The sequence below is a fragment of the Macaca nemestrina genome, chromosome 1, assembly GCF_043159975.1.
Source record: "Macaca nemestrina isolate mMacNem1 chromosome 1, mMacNem.hap1, whole genome shotgun sequence".
Taxonomy (NCBI): Eukaryota; Metazoa; Chordata; class Mammalia; order Primates; family Cercopithecidae; genus Macaca; species Macaca nemestrina.
In genome coordinates, this window is record NC_092125.1 from 4119882 (window position 1) to 4140634 (window position 20753).

The window sequence follows — 20753 nt, forward strand, 5'->3', positions numbered from 1 at the left end:
GATTTTATTGGTTGGCTAATATGAATAGTTACCCTAGTATTTCCACTGAGCACATTCAGTAGTTCAGGGCATTTTTTTTTTAGTTTCAGGTAAGGATTGTTTTTAATTACAAGGAGTAGCTGTCACACAGTGAGCCGGTTGAATGAAACTTTTTCACCCTACTCACCTCTGCAATCAGATCATGCAGCTCTCCTTCAGTAGGGCAGCATCCTAATGACCTGATAATTGTTCCAATCTCTCTGGGGAAAAAAAAAAGTTTTCAATGGTTTTAGAATATAAACTCTGAAAAGGCTATGTTTCTCCAAATTATCTCAGAGCATATTTTGTAACATAGGAACCAAATCACTCCAATATTGCCTCATGATTATAAAAGATGTTTTCTGGGGAAAGAAAAAGGAAGCTAAGTGAACCAAAGAAATATGAAAGAAATGGCTTCATTGACTGGCAAACACCTTGCCTGAGCCAATATAAAAAAGTTCTAGAAAGAAAAAGAAACGTTGGCCATGTACTGACTGACTTTAAGTGTTACTTAATTCTTTTGAGCCTCAGTTTCCACACCTGTAAAATGGGAATGATAATGTCTACCGCAGAGTTTTGCAGTGAAGTTGACATTAGTATCAGAGTGTTAAAAGCATGGCCTCTAGCACCAAACCACTAGGGTTCAAATCCCAGCTCTGTGACTTACTGGATTGGAGAAGTCACCTACCTAATCAATGTGCACATAAGCCTACCTGGTAGGTAAAACACAGTGACTTCCTTCAAACACTAAGAACCAGGATGGGGGACACACTAAGGGTTAAATAAGAAGAGCTATCATAAAACAAAGCACATCTCCTGGCAGAGCAGCTACTCAATAAATATTAGTTATTCACCTCTCCCTGCCCCAATCATAATGTAGTTCAATTCCACAAATAACCTAAGAAAAGTATAAATGCTATTCAGTACTCTCTGAATATTAAGACAGGGGATGTGTAATTGATTACGAAATACTTCCATTCAAAAGTATTAAAATTAAAGTTGTAATGTTTGAAAGTTAATTTAATTTCACAAATATTCACTTAACTAGAATAGTTAATTTCTTTACCATTCTGGATAATTTTAGCAGTATTATATTTACTCCCTATTTTACAAAGAAAACATTTTAAATAAGAATTTTTAATTTCTTCACTGAAAGAGGTTGCAGAATGAGTATCAACTTGAAAGTAAAATCTAAAAAAAAAAAAAAAAGTAAAATCTAAAGTCAGTAACTATGGAATATAGGATTCTTTTCACTTACTTATCTTTCTTCTTAATAAATGAAGGGCCAACAAAACATGTACTATCCTCACGTCAAGTATATTTCCTTGTTTCCCCTGTTTTCTTGTTTTTTTCTTTCATATAGCAAAGGTATTATTATTATTATTATTATTATTAGAAAGGGTCTCACTTTCGTTGCCCACGCTAGAGTGCAGTGATGCAATCTCGGCTCACTGCAGCCTTGACTTCTCAAAACTCAGGTGATCCTCCCACCACAGCCTCCCAAGTAGCTGGGGCTACAGATGTGTGCCACCGCACCCGGCTAATCGCACACTCTCACACTTACTGCAGGCAAGAGTTTCGAAGCAGGGCAACACAAATCTCACATTCTCACACTGATTGGAGCTAAATAAGTTGGTCCCAGGGAGGTAGAGAGTAGAATGGTGGTTACCAGAGGCTGGGAAGGGAAGAGGAAAAGGAGGACAAAGAGAAATTGGGTTAATAAGAACAAAAATAGAGTTAGATAGAAGAAGTAAGTTCTAGTATTTGATAGTACAGTAGGAAAATTACAGTTAACAATAATTTATTCTATTTCCAAAACAGCAAGAAGAGAAGAATTATAATGTTCCCAACACAAAGATAAACATTTGAGGTGATGGATACCCCAATTACCCTGACTTGACCATTACACATTGTATGCAGTTATCAAAATAGCACATGGACCTCATACATATGTACAACCATGGTATCTCGATTTTTTAATTACCAAAAAACAAAAAAGATTTTTGAAGGGGACAAGATGGGGGAAAAGACAAATTCTAGGCCCGCGCTAGACCAAACAGCAGCCACCAACTACATCTAGCGATTACGCATTTGAAATGTGATGACTACAAATGGACATGTGTTGCCAGTGTAAAATATACACTGACTTCAAAAGCTTAGTATGAAAAAGAAAATGCAAAATAGCTCATTAATAGTTTTTAATATTGGTTACATGTTGAAATAACATTTTAGACACATTGGGTTAGATAAGATAAGTTGTTAAAATTAATTTTACTTGTGTTAAATTATTAGGTTCGTGCGAAATTGTGGGTTTACCATTAAAAGGGCAAAAACTGCAATTACTTTTGTACCAACCTAAAGCTGACTCCTTACATGTTTTAAGCTTGACCTAGAGGTTTCTGCATATATAGTGAACTGCAGCCTAACTGGACGTTGTAACAGACATAACCTACTCACGCCCCAGTCACAGCGTTTCGGCCAGTCACAGCCAACGCTTCAAACCTTTTTCAAAAGAGGCCAACTTCGAGCTGTAACTAGGCCAGCTGCTTCTGCACCTCGCTTCCATTTCCCGCACGTCACTTTCCCTTTTCTTGGAGAGGTGAACTGATTCTCAGATGATTCTTTGCTCAATTAAATTCTGTTAAATTCCATTCGTCTAAAGTTTTTCTTTCAACAACCTGTTTCTTTTTTACTTAAAAAAATGTGGCTAACAGAAAATGGAAAGTGATATACTATGGAAACTCTTTCTGCACAGGGCTTTTCTAGGGAAGAGCTTCCATCAGGAGTCAGACTGTGAGAAGAGAGCAGAGAAGGAGAAAGTGAGAATTACACTGTGCTGCGTCAGCTACAGAAGCCTCCTTGTTCCTCTCTGAGACACTCCCAGCTACTCAGGAGGCTGAGGCAGGAGAATCACCTGAACCCAGGAGGCGGAGGTTGCAGCGAGCCGAGATGGCGCCACCGCACCCCAGCCTGGGCGACAGAGGGAGAGTGTTTCTCAAAAAAAAAAAAGTATTAAGCAAATGTAAGGTGTGGAAATTTGTGTCACAACCTCATATACGGTACGTGAGTAACCTGAGTATAAAACGTCTACCTGGGGTACAGTATTGACAGGATACACGAAGAGCTGGTAACATTCACTGGAGGGTGGAGAGTGCCTTGGAGAGAGTGGGTGGCAGGGGCAAAGGCTGGAGGAAGTCCTTTCGCCATCTACCTTTTGAATCGTTTGTATTACAAACAAATGAATACATACATTTTAAATTAAGTAACTTAGTCCCAGCTACTAGGGAGGCTGGGGCAGGAGGACAGCTGGAGGCCACGGGTTCAAGGCTGCAGTGAGCTATTACACACCTGTAAATGGCTACTGCACTCCAGCCTGGGCAGCACAGCAAGACCCTGTCTCTAAAAAGATTTTTAAATAAAACAACTTAGAACTTCATAAAATGAATATTCTGGCTGGATGATAAAAGGCTGTAATTGTCTTAAACACGTTAAGAGAAGCACAGTCTGACCCAGGGATAGGCAGCGAGGGGCAAGAAGAGCAAATGAACCTAAGACAGAGGTGGAAGGAGTCGTCAGACTGCATGAGGGAGAGGAAGGTCAGAAGAGTTAAGAATTTCTTATCAGTTGGTAATGAGTTACCAATATCAAGGACTGCATCAATCACTGAGCTCAGAAAACGGAAGGTCAGGCGCAGTGGCTCACATCTACAATCCCAGCACTCTGGGAGGCTGAGGGTGGGAGGATCACTTGAGGCCAGGATTTCGAGACCAGCCTGGGCAACACAGCAAGACCGCCATGTCTACAAAAAATTTTCAAAAGTACTTGAGTGTGGCGGCATGTGCCTGTAGTCCCAGATACTCAGGAGACAGAGATGGGAGGATCGGTTGAGCCGAGGAGTTCAAGGCTGCAGTGGACTATGATCCTGCAATTGTACTCCAGCCCGGGTGACAGTGTGAGATCTGTCTCTAAAAGAAATACATGTGCAAAATAAATAAAAATAAAATTTTTAAAAGGAAGTAAAAAAGTTTGGGTGGAGGGAGATGAAGAGTTCAATCTGGCATGTGCTGAATTTCCAACATGCTTGTTCTTGCTGGTTATGCCATGAAAACCCTGGCCATCTCTCAGGGTTACGTCGCAGTGAGCAGCCTCGAGAGATGACGCAATGTCTCCCTCCAGGCCAAAGAGCAGGCTTGCTTCCTGCTTGCTATAAAAGCAGTAGATATCCCCTGTTCTGTTCCCTGAAATTCTCTGTTCTGAAAGCTCTGCTCCCTTTCTATAATGCCAACCATTGCCTGTGCAGGCATCCAGCTGGGCCCATCACCAGGAAAAGGTGAGGGCAGGAGAAACTGTCACCCACAAGCTGATGCTCATGTTGCCTGCTGTGCCAAGAGGAATGAAGTCCTTTGTCACTGACCCAGGAGTCTCAAGTCTTGTGCCAACATCCATGGAACAGTAACAAGCTAACTTACTAGCTTACAAGTGGGGTAAATCAAACCACAGACTTGATACTCCTAAGAGTGTGAAGTGCAGGAGAAGGATCAGGCTGGAGACGTGGATCTGGTCATGAAGGCACAGGAGCAGAATTCCTCTAAGTAGAATGTATTGGCTAGGAGAGACAAGGAAGAGGTCTGAGGAGTACCCACATTCAAGGAATGATCCAAGAAAGAGGAACCTGCACGAGAGACGGAGCACAGGAGCCAGAGAGGGAAGTGAACATCCGGGAGAGGGCCGTGGCACGGAGGCTAAGGAAAAAGAAAATGGAAAGTCATCCTTGGCTTTCCAATGCTGCTGAGAGGTCAAGGGAGGTAAATTCTGAGAAATATCCACTGGAGTTAGTAAAAAAGGAGATCAGCTATGATTTGACAAGGGCAGTCTCTGTTGAAGGTGGAGGAGAAATTAGATTGCAGTGGGTCAAGAAGTGAAGGGGAGAAGTCAGGTGTGGTGGCAGGTGCCTGCAGTCCCAGCTACTCAGGAGGCTGAGGTGCAAGGATTGCTCGAGCCCGGGGGAAGTGGGGGCGAAGGTTGCAGTGAGCAGAGATCACAATGTGAACAGCCAGTGCGCTCGGCACTCCAGCCTGGGCAACATACACAGACCCCCACATTAAATGGGCAACATACACAGACCCCCACATTAAAAAACAAACATACAAAAATCCCAAAAACAAACAGAAGTAAAGGGGAGGGAAGGGGTGTCTGGAGAGGAACATGGTGTTAAAGAGGATGTTTTTTCTTTTTTGATACTGAAAACCTGAAAGATGCAAGCATATTTCAATGCTACTGGGAATGAGCCCTTGCAAAGAAGGCTGACGAGGGCCTTGTTCACCAGGTGGGTGGGCTTCAGGCTGACGAGGGCCTTGTTCACCGGGTGGGTGGGCTTCAGGCTGACGAGGGCCTTGTTCACCGGGTGGGTGGGCTTCAGGAGAGGGTGAGAAGGCCTGGGCCACTTAGTGCTCAGTGTTCTTGCAGCCACCCCTATCCTAGGTCCTGCCACCTGCACGTTGCTACATGTAAGAGAACAGCAATTTCTTCCCTATCATAGGAAATTTCCCTCTCCCTCTTTCCACATCCCCTTGAGGAACCCATCACCATCCTCTTCTTTGCTGAGCAAATCTGCTATGGTCTCATCTCACCGGGTAGACCACAGAAAACAAAGCCCACATGATGGGACATCTTCCAGGCAGTAAGCAGCTTCTTTCTCTCTAGTCTCGAATAACAAAGGCCTCATGATATAAGAAAAAAAGGCAGATTATTTTGCTGATGAGGCCAGAGTGGCCTAAAGAACAATAACCATGGCTTCCTCAAGAACTCACCCTGTACACCCACAAACTGCTCCACGAGCTCACCTACATCTCACCCACCTTCTTCTCCTTCTCTGCTGCACTGGACGAGCTTCCTTCCTCTCCACGAGCTCACCTACATCTCACCCACCTTCTTCTCCTCCTCTACTGCACTGGACGAGCTTCCTTCCTCTCCACGAGCTCACCTACATCTCACCCACCTTCTTCTCCTTCTCTGCTGCACTGGACGAGCTTCCTTCCTCTCCACGAGCTCACCTACATCTCACCCACCTTCTTCTCCTTCTCTGCTGCACTGGACGAGCTTCCTTCCTCTCCACGAGCTCACCTACATCTCACCCACCTTCTTCTCCTCCTCTACTGCACTGGACGAGCTTCCTTCCTCTTGTGGAAAACGAATCTCCTCATTGAGCTCTGGGGCCCTGGAAGCTGTGCTAAGGCTCCCTGTGGCTGGGCCTCGTGTAGACGACATGGATGCTGTCCCTGCCTCAGGCCTAGACAGCTCGTGAGCACAATGCTTTTCCTCTCTCCACTTTCTCCCAGAGACTGCACTAAGCCTTGGGGTCCCAGAACAGCAAGTCTTCTCTGAGTATCACTGATGGGTTCTTGGAAACTGCAACTGTAAGCAAAAGGACATATAACAAAACCATTTCTTTTCTCATTAATTTTGTAACAACATTATTCAAAGACTTGCTATACGTCATTTCATTTTAAAGGTGCAGTTTACAACAACTGATTGAAAGGTGAAGAGAAAACTTACTGTACAATATAAGAGACTAAAAGAAGCCACAAAAACTACTAATATTAACTTTTTATTGGTCTTGACAAGTAGGGGTACAAGATTTAATCGGACTTAGAAAAGTAATGTGACTTATCCGTTCTCTCAAGTTGTAGCAGACAGTTCCCATCTGTACCCCTAGTTTGTCTTTGGAAATGGGATGATGAAGAAACTCGCACATAAAGACTTTGCCGTCCTCTGCGCAGCACAGGGCAAGGTCCTCTGCTGAGAGCGAAAGGGACGGAAGAAAAGAGACAGTCTGAGCTGTGTCTGGGCTCCCTCCAGTACTTAACATCACCACGACTTGCCTCCAGGCCCGTATATTTCAAGATGGCAAGCCTCCTCCTCACTCTCACATTCTAAAACCTGCCCTTCTCCTGATGTGCTGGATATTTCTGGGTGCCCCCTAGAGGCCCCCTCTATTCTTCTCCACCTGCCCAGTTTCTCCATCTGACTGACCTCTGCTTTTGTGCCAGGCTCCCTTGCCTCAGGCTCCCTGCTGTGTGCGGTCAACACGAGGCATGGCATGCATCTCCTACTGCTGCGTAACAAGCTGCCTGCCACAGAGGGATTGAATCAACAAGGGCTTATTCTTTTCCACCATTCTGCGGGTTGGCTGCGTGGTTCCTCCAGTAGTATGGCCTAGGCTCACTCGTGGAGCTGTGCTCAGCAGTTAATCTACACATGGCTGCTCAATCCTCTACACTCAGCCACTCAAAATGGCCACTGTCACCACCCTGAACTCTCTCGGCCCTTCACCCTCCATCCCGCCTCCTGTTAATCCATAACCCTGAACATCTCTAATTTTCACTTTCTTTGTTCCTGCAAAGCACTGCTGCAATAAATAATAAAATAAAATAAAATAAAATAAAATAAAATACCATGGCCTAGTACAGATTCACCCCATCCAACATCAAATCTGTCCTGGCTGTTGCCTGACAGTCCTCTCAGTCGTCTGCTGGCTTCCCGGCAAGCTCCCTCCAAACCGCTATTCTGGAGCATCTCTTGCCTCAAGCTCCAAAGTACTCCCTCCCTTCATCTCAGAAAACGTCCTTGTCACCCATTTCACTCAGCAGACGTGAACTGCACAATCACTGGGTGCTATGATTAATCCTCATGTCACCTTTACGGTCGCTGACTTTGTACCACTTTAGAGGAATGTCCTATAGCTCTTGCCTCGTGCGCTTAGCCTTGGAGAAATTAAAAGTGCTCCTCCTCAATGAAGCAAATCTACCGCTTAGTTTTTCGTTTCCACACTCAGCTCTTGTTCTTCACATGCTTACCTCTCCCTCTCAGTATCTTCATTCTTTTCTTTATTAGCTGTTTCCTCTTTTGCCTTGAAATATTCAGGGATCTTCCTTATCTTGAACAAAACTGATAGGTGCTTTGCCAATCTCAACCATCCTATTTCCAGACTTCCTTTCACTAATCACAGTATTTCTTCTAAATGGCTTGTCTTGTAACTGTCAGCTTCATGTCGCACTCATCCACCCCATGCCTCACCACTCTGCAGAATCCTGCCATCACTAGCCTTCCACTGCTCAGCCAATCAGCCAATGTCTCCCTCCCACTCCCTCCTTTCCCTCCTCATCTCCACTCCCCTTTCTCCCCTAACCTCCTTACTGTCCCCTCCCCCATGCTTCTGGCTGAAAATAATCTCCAGGGTTTTGTCTTCCTTTTTGGTGGGGCGGGGGGTTGGGTTGGGTTGGGGGGATAGGGTCTTGCTCTGTTATCCAGGCTGGAGAAGTGGCACGATCACACTCACTACAGACTCAAACTCCTGGGCTCAAGTGATTCTCCTGCTTCGGCCTTCCAAGCAGCTGAGACTACAAGTACACATCATCATGCCCAGCTGATTTTTTTTTTTTTTTTTTTTTTTTTTTTTGAGACGGAGTCTCGCTCTGTCAGCCAGGCTGGAGTGCAGTGGCCGGATCTCAGCTCACTGCAAGCTCCGCCTCCCGGGTTTACGCCATTCTCCTGTCTCAGCCTCCCGAGTAGCTGGGACTACAGGCGCCCGCCACCGCGCCTGGCTAGTTTCCTGTATTTTTTAGTAGAGACGCGGTTTCACCGTGTTAGCCAGGATGGTCTTGATCTCCTGACCTCGTGATCCGCCCTTCTCGGCCTCCCAAAGTGCTGGGATTACAGGCTTGAGCCACCGCGCCCGGCCAGATTTTTTTTTTTAATAGAAACAGGGTCTCGCTATGTTGCCCAGGCTCGTCTTGAACTCCTGGGCTCGAGTGATCCTCCCACCTCAGCCTCCCAAAGTACTGGGATTAAAGGTGTGAGCCTGGCCAGGTTGCTACAGTTTAAAATATTAGAGAAGGTGGCCTGGCCAACATGGCAAGAACCCATCTCTACAAAAAATTTTTTAAAAATTATTGGGAGGCCAGGCACGGTGGCTCACGCCTATAATCCCAGCACTTTGGGAGGCCAAGGCAGGCAGATCACTAGGTCAGGAGTTCAAGACCAGCCTGGCCAATATGGTGAAACCCTGTCTCTACTAAAAATACAAAAATTAGTTGGGTGTGGTGGCGCATGCCTGTAATCCCAGCTACCTGGGAGGCTGAGGCAGCAGAATCACTTGAACCCAGGAGGTGGAGGCTGCAGTGAGCCGAGATTGTGCCACTGCACTCTCCAGCCTGGGTGACAGAGTGAGACTCAGTCTCAAAAAAAAAAAAAAAAAATTATTGGGGTGTGGGTGTGGTGGTACATGCCTGTAGTTCCAGCTCCTTGGGGGAGGATTACTTGAGCCCAGGAGGTTGAGGCTGCAGTGAGCCAAGATCGTGGCACTGCACTCCAGCCTAGGCAACAGAGGGAAACTCTGTCTCAAAATAAACAAACAAAATATTACAGAAGGCTGAGAGAATAAGCAGAATCTTAGATCTGGACAAAAAGACCACTGACCTTAATAAGAGCACTTGCAGACAAGAAAAAGAGGAAGAAAAAACTCCAGAAGAGAGCCAGCAAAAAGAAAATTTAGATCGTAAGTATAGAGTACACCATGGAGAAATATGGCTACGAAAGAGAATGCACATCCTAACCAACAGCTGAGAGTTCCACAGCACTCACTGTGTGCCAGGGACTGCTCTGACACAGTAACCCACAGATTAACTCATTGAACCCTCACAACGACTAGGAGGGAGGTACTATTATTGTCTCCACTTTACAAATAGAAAACTAAAGCTCAAAGACATTAAATAATTTGTCAGGGATCACGTATAGTTAATATTCAGGTAGTGACCCCTTAGCACTAGGGAAATACAGGTAAGAGCTGGGAGAGAAGTCTGACAAGAAGGATGAATATAAAACGGGGATGAGGGCCGGGCACGGTGGTTCACGCCTGTAATCCCAGGACTTTGGGAGGCCAAGGCGGGCAGATCACCTGAGGTCAGGAGTTCGGGACCAGCCTGGCCAACATGGTGAAACCCCATCTCTACTAACAAGAGTGAAACCCTGTCTCAAAAAAAAAAAAAGAAAGAAAGAAAAAAGAAAAAAAAAAAAAAACAAACGGGGATAAGAACAAAAGAAAGCCACTCACAATGGAAGAAAAGTAGATTAAGTAGCTTTCTGGCTCAAGAATGAACATCTCCTCTAGGTCTTCTAGGAGGAACAGTCCTCACATCCCTCTCCCCTTATACCAGGATCATGATCTGCATGGATGTGAGAAAAAACAGCCTCTAGCCATCAGGCTCCTATTAGCAGAATCCAGTTTGACAGTGTCTTATTACGTGTGCCAGACTCTGGTGTAAGGTGCTTTAAATATTCTTCCTCACTTCTTCCTCATGACAGCTTTGTGCGATAGGTACTATTTTACAGATGAGGAAAAATGAACCACAGAAAGGTTAAGAAATCTTCCCAAGATCACACTGGTAGCAAATGGTAGAAATGGGATTCACACACCCAGTCTAGCACCCACGCCACCCGCCACTGCAACTGCTGCCTCTCATAAATCTCAGTCAAGCATTCAGACTTAAAGGAGAACTTCCTAACTATAGCACAGTGCTTCCAAAGACAGCTGTGGATATTCCATCCCATGGGAGCTCTCGCCATAGATCCAGGGCCGCAAACTGTTGACAGAAGTGACAAACTTGGCCATCAGATATTTTTTGTTGTTGTTGTTTTTGTTTTTTATTTCTTCTTATTTCCATTTTATTTAGTCTAGGATTGGCGTGTTTATTCGTTTAGGTGGGGCATGCATACATGTCATGAGCACTGTATAAACTCTGATTCTCACTTTTATATCACAGGCTGGCCCCCATAAGAATTTGTGTTTATCACTCCCAGAAAATATCAGTTTTGTACTGTTTAGAAATTTACCTGCAAGAAGCAGAGGAATGAGCCAAATGACATCTGCTCTGACTCTAAGATTATTTTTAAGAAACACACAGACACTGTGGCTTATGTAAGAGAATGTTCTTGTCTTACAAGACCCACACTGAGGCCAGGCACAGTGGCTCACGCCTGTAATCCGAGCACTTTGGGAGGCCAAGGTGGGCGGATCACTTGAGACCAGGAGTTCGAGACCAGCCTGGCCCACATGGCAAAACCTTGTCTCTACTAAAAATACAAAAATTAGCCAGGTATGATGGTGCACACCTGTAATTCCAGCTACTTGAGAGGCTGAGGCATGAGAATCCCTTGAACCCGGGAGGTGGAGGTTGCAGTGAGTCGAGATCGAGCCACTGCACTCCCACCTGGGTGACGGAGTGGGACTCTGTCTCAAAAAAAAAAGAAAGGAAGGAAGACCCCAACGGTGCACACCTGTAGTCCAAGCTACTTGGAAAGCTGGGGTAGGAGGACCACTTGAGCCCAGGAGTTCACGTCCATTTCCCACCTGGACAATATAGCAAGACACCTTTCTCCAAAAAAAAAAGGAAAAAAAAAAAAGAAAGAAAGAAGATCCACAGTGAAACTTTTCTTACAATGTTTACAATTTACTCTCAAATAGTCTAGCAAAATGGTGATGATGAAAATAACAATAATAAAATGTATAAATACGTACGTGTGTTTGTACATATATAGAGAGAAACGGGGAGAGAGGGAGGAGAAAGAGGAGGTGAAAACAAACGTGGCAGATCATAAGGGATTGGTGAATCTGAGTAAAAGTGTGCAGGAGTTCAGGGCACCACTCTTACAGTTTAGAAGTTTGAAATTTTTTAAATAAAAACACTTTATTTAAAAAAAAAAGATATGCACATTTCACTCTCATCCATCAAAACCACAGTAATAGCAAACAATAACAGAAATCCTGCCTCATATAGATTAACTATAAAAAACAATTTACTCTTTTGTGTTACACTATCTGTATCACTTTGGCTTGAAAAGCTTGTTAGGAAGGATGTCTTAATCCTCAGTTTCATAACAAAATATATTAGTTACAACATTTTCACTCAGTACTTCAGAAACTTGGCAACCCTGGAGAGATCTAAAATATTGTTTCCTGAAGTGAAAGTTGAGATGAGGCTGTGTGTCAGTCCACCATTCCTTGCAGGTAAAAGAAAGGCACAGTGGACCCTCAAACAACATGGTGTGAACAGCACAAGTCCACTGAGATGTGGATTTTCTTCTGCCTCTGCCACTCCAAACAACAAGACCAACCCCTCTTCCTCCTCCTCCTCCTCCTCCTCAGCCTACTCCATGTGAAGATGAGAATGAAGACCTTTGTGATGATCTACCTCCTCTTAATGAGTAGTAAATATATTCTCTCTTCTTTTTTCTTTTTTTTTTTTAGACAGAGTGCCTCTCTGTCACCCAGACTGGAGTGCAGTGGCACCATCTCGGCACACTGCAACCTCTGCCTCCAGGGTTCAAGTGATTCCCCTGCCACAGCCTCTCAAGTAGCAGAGATTACAGGTATGTGTCACCACGTTCAGCTAAGTTTACTTTTTATTTTTAGTAGAGACGAGGTTTCACCATGTTGGCCAGGCTGGTCTCAAACGCCTGACCTCAAGTGATCCACCTGCCTTGGCCTTCCAAAGTGCTGGTGCTGGGATTACAGGCGTGAGCCACTGCACCAGCCCCTCATGATTTTCTTAATAATACACATGTATATATATTTTGAGATGGAGTCTAGCTCTCTCGACCAGGCTGGAGTGCCATGGAGCCACCTCTGCTTGCTGCAACCTCTGCCTCCCAGGTTCATGCGATTCTCCTGCCTCAGCTTCCAAAGTAGCAGGGATTACAGGTGCCCGCCACCACACCTGGCTAATTTTTGTATTTTTAGTAGAGATAGGGTTTTACCATGTTGGCCAGGCTGGTCTTGAACTCTTGGCCTCAAGTGATCCGCCTGCCTCAGCCTCCCAAAGTGCTGGGATTACAGGTGTGAGCCACCATGCCTGACCTAATATTTTCTCTTATTAAAGTAACATTAGTTTACTGTAGTGTAAGAATACAGTAGATAATACATATAACATATAAAATGTGTGTTAATCGATGTTTATGTTATCAGTAAGGTTTTCAGTCCACAGCAGGCTGCTAGCTGTGTTTTCGGAGAGTCAAAAGTTACATGTGGATTTTCAACTGTAGGGGAGATCAGTGCTCCAAACCCCCACGCAGCTCAAGAGTCAAGTGTGTATGGAAAAGACGAAGCCCTTTTCATCCTCCATGAACGCTGATGACAGCAGCGCTGTGAGGGGCTCCCTACTGCTGGAAGAGATGAGTTTTGAGATGCACTCGCTGAGCTCCAGGCTCGGCTCATCAGCGGAAGCAATGGCTCGTCCTCTAAAAAGGAGCAATGGCTCCCAGCTGACGGATCACACTGACCTCACCCCAAGGCAGCTCACCGGTCAGGTGCCTTTCAGTGGCAATTCGTTGATGTAGTTGCCCAGTAAAGGCAATATAAGAGAGTAAGTGAGAAGAAAAAAATATAAGGGCAAATGAGGTAGGGGAAGGGAGGTGGTGTTTAAATATTAATCGCCCTTTCTTCTCAAATGTTTCTTTCCTCAAATGATAATGGAATGAGATGCATTTATTTCAAAAGGCCTTCCAAATTCCTTGAGATGAGAATAAAAAGAAATTATAGCAGAAGCAAAAACGACTTAGAGCTTCTCTTGTCCTCCCACGTCCTGAAACATGGGGCTAGAGGCACAAATGACCGAATGATCCTATGCACTATTCTCTCGTCGTAATTCTGGTGCCAAGGACATGGGAAAACAGCAGAAGGGGCCAGGTGGGCCCTGTATATGTCCAGATGGTATCAGGATGGAGCTGGGATCCTGGCCACAATGGAGGAAACCGTATTGCTAACAGTTCGGCCTCAGGAGTAGTGAGGATCCTAAAGGTGAGCTGAGAGTAAAAGAGAAGATGAGAAGGAGCACAGGTCGGGAAAAGATCAGGCCATTAATTTTGAGAAAGAGGATCAAGGTCTGCAAAGGGAGACAGCTGAAGAGAAAAATGAAAACACTGAAATCGGTGAAAAGAAAGTTACAGGAGATAGGAAAAAAAAAACTTCATAGCTTAATGATGAAAATCAAAGAAAGAAGTTTAGAAATAAGAAAACAAGGCCGGGCGCGGTGGCTCACGCCTGTAATCCCAGCACTTTGGGAGGCCGAGGCGGGCGGATCACAAGGTCAGGAGATGGAGACCATCGTGGCTAACATGGTGAAACCCCGTCTCTACTAAAAATACAAAAAATTAGCCAGGCATGGTGGTGCGTGCCTGTAGTCCCAGCTACTCGGGAGGCTGAGGCAGGAGAATGGAGTGAACCCGGGAGGCGGAGCTTGCAGTGAGCCGAGATCGCGCCACTGCACTCCAGCCTGGGCGACAGAGCGAGACGCCGTCTCAAACAAAAAAAAGAAAAAAGAAAAAAGAAAACAAGACATTAGACAGGAACTAGAAAATGAAACAAAAAGATAAAATAACTGATAAAATTATATACAATATTAAGGTTGGTTAACCTTTTTCTACTAAATGAGACTTTGAATGAAGAGAATTGATTAAAGATTAAAGTAAAGCTTTTAGGCCAGGCTGAGGCAGGGGAATAGGGTCTGGAGGCAGGGAACCTAAGGCTGTTTCACACTGACTTCCTAGAACTAAATTGAAAGGAAAACCCTAACTTTCCAGCCTAAGTAAGAAAAGGACCAGAGGCTGCTCCCTTTGCAAACTCACTACCTTTTCTGGTAGGCAGATGGGGAATTGGCTGTCTGCAACAAGCCAGACTGATTGCAGGTTGAGTCAGTCTTTGCATCTTTGTTCACTCCAGCCTCTGAATGGTTGCTGTCCACAACCAATCAGACTGATTGCCTGCCAAGTCTTTGTTTGCATAGAGGTGTAACTTTGTACCCTAGCCTCTGATTGGCTGTGAAAACCAACTCCTGTTTGCACAGGAGTGTGACCTTTGTAACTTCACTTCAGCCTCTGGTTGACTGCTTTCTGCAGCCATTCAGACTAACTGTGGGCTACCACTTCATTTACATGAGGTGAACATGAAGTGGCCGATGGGAAACTTCTAACGGGTATTTGGACCCAAGAAGATTTTGCATCTGGACCCCAGAGCTGCTGCTCTGGCCCGCTCCCACACTGTGGAGTGTACTTTCATTTTCAATGAATCCCTGCATTTGTTCTTTTGTTGCTTCATACTTTCTTTGCTTTGCTGGGCATTTTGTCCAATTCTTTGTTCAAAATGCCAAGAACCTGGACGACTTGCAGTCACGACCCTTGACCAGGGACAAGGCAAGGTGGCTCGCACCTGTGATCCCAGCACTGTGGAAGGCTGAGGCGGGAGGACCACCTGTGTCCAGGAGTTCAAGAACACCCTGGGCAATACAGTGAGCCCCCGTTTCTACAAAAAAAAATTAAAATTAGCCAGGCATGGTGGTGTGTGCCTGTAGTTCCAGCTACTCTGGAGGCTGAGACGGGAGCATCACTTGAGCAGGTGAGGTTGAAGCTGCAGTGAGCTCTATGATGGTGCCATCACACCGTAGCCTGGTTGACAAAACAAGACTCTATCTCAACATAAATAAATTAAATTAAATTAAAGCAACCTTTTAAAACTATTTTTAACATTATTAAAATTAGTAAAGAATTTAAAATTATTAAAGTTATCTTTTCAGACAACTATTTAAAAAACTGAAACCAAGCCGGGCATGGTGGCTCATGCCTGTAATCCCAGCACTTTGTTGTGGGGGTGCTGAGGCGGGTGGATTGCTTGAGGTCAGGAGTTCAAGAGCAGCCTGACCAACATGGTGAAACCCATCTCTATTAAACACACACACACACACACACACACACACACACACACACACAGCCAGGCGTGGTGGCAGGTGCCTGTAATCCCACCTACTCAGGAGGCTGAGGCAGGAGAATCGCTTGAACCCAGGAGGCGGAGCTTGCAGTGAGCTGAGATGGTACCACTGCACTCCAGTCTGGGTGACAGAGCAAGACTCCATCTCAAAAAAACAAAATAAAAATAAATAAATAAATAATAAAATAAAAAACTGAAACCAATGTAGTAAAATAAAATTAAAATAGCTTTTTAAAGTTTAATAATTCCTTCTTTTGTTAAGTTTCTGGAGTAGAGAAAAAAGATACAAACTCATTTTGCATACAGCAATGGGCTGGTTATCACGGCTCCTCATTGGCAAAAAGCCCTGATTTGGAGCCTTTTTTATTTCCATTGCGGTTTTATTTCCATTGTGCCAAGATGGATTTCAAGCTGCCAATTACAAACATGAAATCACTAAAGGTGGAGTCTGAAAGAAATGCACAATAGCATACCATTATTATATGGTACATCCACCATACACACACTAGACACAAATAACCTCAAAGCATAAATATGAGTAAAATATAGTAAAGTAATTAAGAAGTGGTAAATTTTGAGTATTTATTACCTTTCTTTTTGTCATTGTTAATAAAAGCATTTATTTTGCATTTTATACAGAATAACCTGAAAAAATATGGGATGCTTCATAAATTTGTGTGTCAGCCTGTGCAGGTGCCATGTTCATCTTCTCAATGTTGTTCTGATCTTAGATAAGTGCTGCTGAAGAAAGCACCGTTATTTTTTAATATAATTGAATTAAGTCTATATAATTTATTTTTAATATAAAGTAGCTTTAAACATTAGTTTGCAGAATTCCTGAAATGTAGCCATTAGCTCTTGTGAGCTGGGATAAGTCGGCACAGTCTGGCTCCAGCACACCACTGACAGTGAGAGTCAAATTCACTCCATTCAGACAGCTAAAGAGGCCTTCCTGGGGCCGTCCCTGTACAGGTTCATCTCCTCAACAGCGAGAGTGGCCAGGAGCAACTCACTCAGTTTTCTACCATGTACACAAAATAGAAATCAAATACTACTCTTGAAAAAAAAATTTTGTCCCTTTGAAAAATAAGTTTCTTCCTTTTAAATTGATTTCATGGGATTAAAAAAATGCTAACTCCTCAATTTTGGTAGGCTTTTGAAAGAAAATGAAAATCAACTGTTCCATATAAAGTATTTAAAATATGCTGAGACATTTGATTTCTTTTTCTTTCTTTCTTTCTGTTTTTTCTTCTTCTTCGAGACAGAGTCTCACTCTGTCGCCCAGGCTGGAGTGCAGTTGAGCAATTTCAGCTCGCTGCAACCTCCGCTTCCCAGGTTCAAGCAATTCTCCTGCCTCAGTCTCCCAAGTAGTTGGCATTACAAGTGCCTACCACCACGCGCAGCTAATTTTTTGTGTTTTTAGTAGTGACAGGGTTTCACCATGCTGGCCAGGTTGATCTCAAACTCCTGACCTCAAGTGATCTGCCCGCCTTGGCCTCCCAAAGTGCTGGTATCGCAGGTGTGAGCCACCACACTCGGTCAACATTCGATTTCTTTTGTCAAAGTAGATGTCTTACATTGATAAGAAGTACAAACTAACTCCAAAAGCCTTTATGGTTACAAGTATAAAAAATGTTTTTCTGTACCTGTACTATATATATAGTAGGGGCTAGGAGTAAGACTATTTCAGAACAAATGATCCCCAATAAAGTGGCCCAATCATGGTGTCATCATTTAATTATGTATAGCATTTGGACCACTTAAAATGCTTGACCCGGGGAAGCTTGGTTCTTGGCAGGCTGGCATTTAGTGGGTGTAGTATCACGTTCCTGACACAAGGGGGAGCCAGTGCCATTGAGCTAGGCTGTGACTTCCGTTTAAGGGCAGCCTAAGGTCAAAAACACCAAAGTGAAGACCAGATTCAGAACATTTCACACAATTGTAAGAGACAAAAAAAATAGGCAAAACATTTTACCTGCTCTATTAAATAGCTAACATTATGCTAAGGATAAGAGAACATTTAAAGCAATCCAAAAATGTCTAAGGACAAAGCAGGGTTTGAAAATGGTTTTCATTCATTTAACAAATATTTGAAGCCTGTGATGTGCTGGTATCATTTACAGAACAGCAGAGAACAAAATAAAGACCTCGCCCTTACGGAGGGCATTTTTCACACATGAACCTTATTTTGGAATAGCCATGAAATGAAGGTAAAATAGTGACCAAATCTCTTTATTCAGCAGAGCTATTCTGTTCAAAAAAGGCCTCTTTTATCCAAGGTCCCGCTAATCAAGAGATCATTTCTCCACTGCTAAAACATGCTTCCTGAACACCTGGTTCTAACTTGCCGCGGTATTATTTCTTATATAGTCCTATGTGCTAGAGTTTGTAGCCCCCTAATAAACTCTGGATCTTCTGTATATCATTAAAAACAAAAGCGCTACAAAATACTGGATATTACACAGAGTGACTGAGAAATAATTTAACCACACAGTCACTTTTCATCTGCCATGGCGCAGGCACTCCCCTCGGCGCTGTGATTACTATGAATTAGACAAAATCCCTGCTGTAATGGAACTTACAATCAAGGGAGTGAAAGAATAAACATAAAGAAATCTAAGCGAATTTTAGGTAGTGATAAATACAATGAAAAAATCACCACCATAACCACCATTTTCATAGTTCTATCAGTTTGCTAGGGCTGCCATAACAAATTACCATAGACTGTGTGACTTAAACCACAGAAATTGATTTTCTTGGTTCCGGAGGCCAGAGGTCCCAGATCAAGGGGTCAGCAGGTTGGCTGCTTCTGAGGCCTTCCTGAATTTCTAGGGGCCACTTTTTCTCCCTGTGCCCTCACCTGGTCACCCCTCTGTGCGTGAGCATCCCAGTGTCTCTCTGGGTGTCCAAACTTCCTCTTCTTATAAGGACACAAGTCAGATTGGATTAGGGCCCACCCTAATGGCCTCGTTTTAACTTAATCACCTCCCTTTGGTTTGGGCTTTTTAACTTAATCATCTCTTTAAAGACCTTATCTCCAACTAAGGTTACATTCTGAGGTATACTGGAGGTTAAGACTCTAAAACATGAATTTGGAGGGGACAAAATTTAGCCCATAACAATAACATCTTACAACTCACTGCCACCAAGCTTGCCTGGCCACCATTCCCTCTTGCCTGGACCTCTGCAGTAGACCACAGGCTGTCATTCTGCTTCTGCTCTTGCCGGCCATCTCAATCCATTCTCACAGCAGCCAGAACAATCTTTTTAAAATGAAAATCATAACATGTAATGCCTGCTTAAAACCCTTCAACAGCTTCCTGGTCAACTTCTTCCTGATAAACTGCACTGAGAAACTTCTTTTTCACGGCAGGTAAGGCTCCACATCATTTGACCCTGCCAAGCTTTTTGGCTTGATCTTCCACCGCTCTCTAGCGCCCTCACAGGTACACTATCCTCTTTGCTTTACTCCAGCATCCTGACCCTTTCCCCTTCAAAGGCCCTTTATATTTGCTTTCCCCTAGTTCACACAGCCGACTCCTTCTAATCTTAAAGTTCTTACCTCAAAAATTACTTCCAGAGACACTTTCCCTGACCAGAACATTTAAACTATTCCATCCCACCTAACCACACCCCAATTCTCTAATGTATTATCCTCCTTTATTTTCTTTATAGTACATTTTGTTACATCATCCCGTTTTATTTACAGTGTAGCATTTATTACTATTTGAAATTATATTTATTACTTGCTTACTTGTCCATGATCCATCTTTCTCCTCTAAAATATAAGTTCCTTGAGGGCGGAGGCCTTGTCTTTCATTGTTATATTCTAACACCTAGAAAAAGCTCACACTTAATAGGAAATCAGGTATTTGCTGAATAATTCATGTTTGTGTGTTTGTTTTTTATACACAGGGCCTCACTATGTTGGCTAGGCTGGTCTTGAACTCCTGGGCTCAATCAATCCTCCCGCCCCAGCCTCCCAAAGTGCTGGGATTACAGGTGTGAGCCGCCGTGCCCAGCCGATAATTAATGAATTTGTAGAACACTTTATAGTTGAAAAATGCCTTTCAATTAAACAGTACTTTCATATATATTCACTCATTTAATTCTAATGTCAATCTATGTTATATTCCCCATTTTAAAAATAAGGAGACTAGAACTTTGAGACGCTATCTGACTCGCCCTGCTAGTAACATAGCTAGTCTGGGGCAAAACTGGAAACTGGTCCCATCCTCTGACTCCTGGGCGTGTCTCTCAGCACTTTTTGCGGTAACATCTTCTAACAAATCTTGATGGCGAGTGTGATTCAAGGTGAAAAGTAGTGGCAGAGAAAAACACTCAGGTGCAGACCAGACCTTGTGCTGTCTGCATATTTCTCCAAGAGGCCTTGGTCATAACAAGGGTTTAATAAATGTTTACTGAATTAATAGACTACAGCATTTTTCTGTGTTGGGAAAGGCCTAAGTAATTCTAAATTCCACATTGCCCAATGGCTGCCAACTGCCCAAACAAAACAAGAACAAGCCCACTGTCCTGGAATTTCCTTGTTAAAAATGACACCGAAACGCCGCTTGGCAAAAACCGCAGTAAAAACAGTCTCAGGCGAGATCGACCGACAGATGCTACTTGTGGGCCAGAGTCCGGGGGGGAAGCAATATTTGCACAATCTCGAAGTATCTCTTCCAAGATATTTACCAAATACAAAAGGAAAATGCATAACTTTGCTGTGGGGAAACCTGGCAGACACTATCTTAAGCAAGCAGTTAAGGTGAACGTCATCAGTACTAAAGCATAGCAACATCATGGATTCTGACATGATGCTCAGAGAAGGGCACAAACTCACTTGTGTGTAGTGTTCTCGCCAAAAATATACTGCCTCAATCTAATCACAGGAAAATATCTGGCAAACCCAAACCGA

At 43.8% G+C, this 20753-nt stretch overlaps 1 protein-coding gene and 1 non-coding gene across 2 annotated transcripts in view; both read right to left on the reverse strand.

Moving 5' to 3' along the window:
* Window positions 1-20753, reverse strand: part of LOC105474697 (EF-hand calcium binding domain 2) — an 89036-nt gene that overhangs the window by 27483 nt on the left and 40800 nt on the right. Inside the window, 1 exon segment of the mRNA XM_071068417.1 lies at window positions 108-239. Within this exon segment, the coding sequence (XP_070924518.1) occupies window positions 108-239 (132 nt within the window).
* LOC112425384 (U6 spliceosomal RNA) lies at window positions 16482-16585 on the reverse strand. Its single transcript, XR_003016429.2, has one exon. It is a non-coding gene; the product is annotated as a U6 spliceosomal RNA (small nuclear RNA).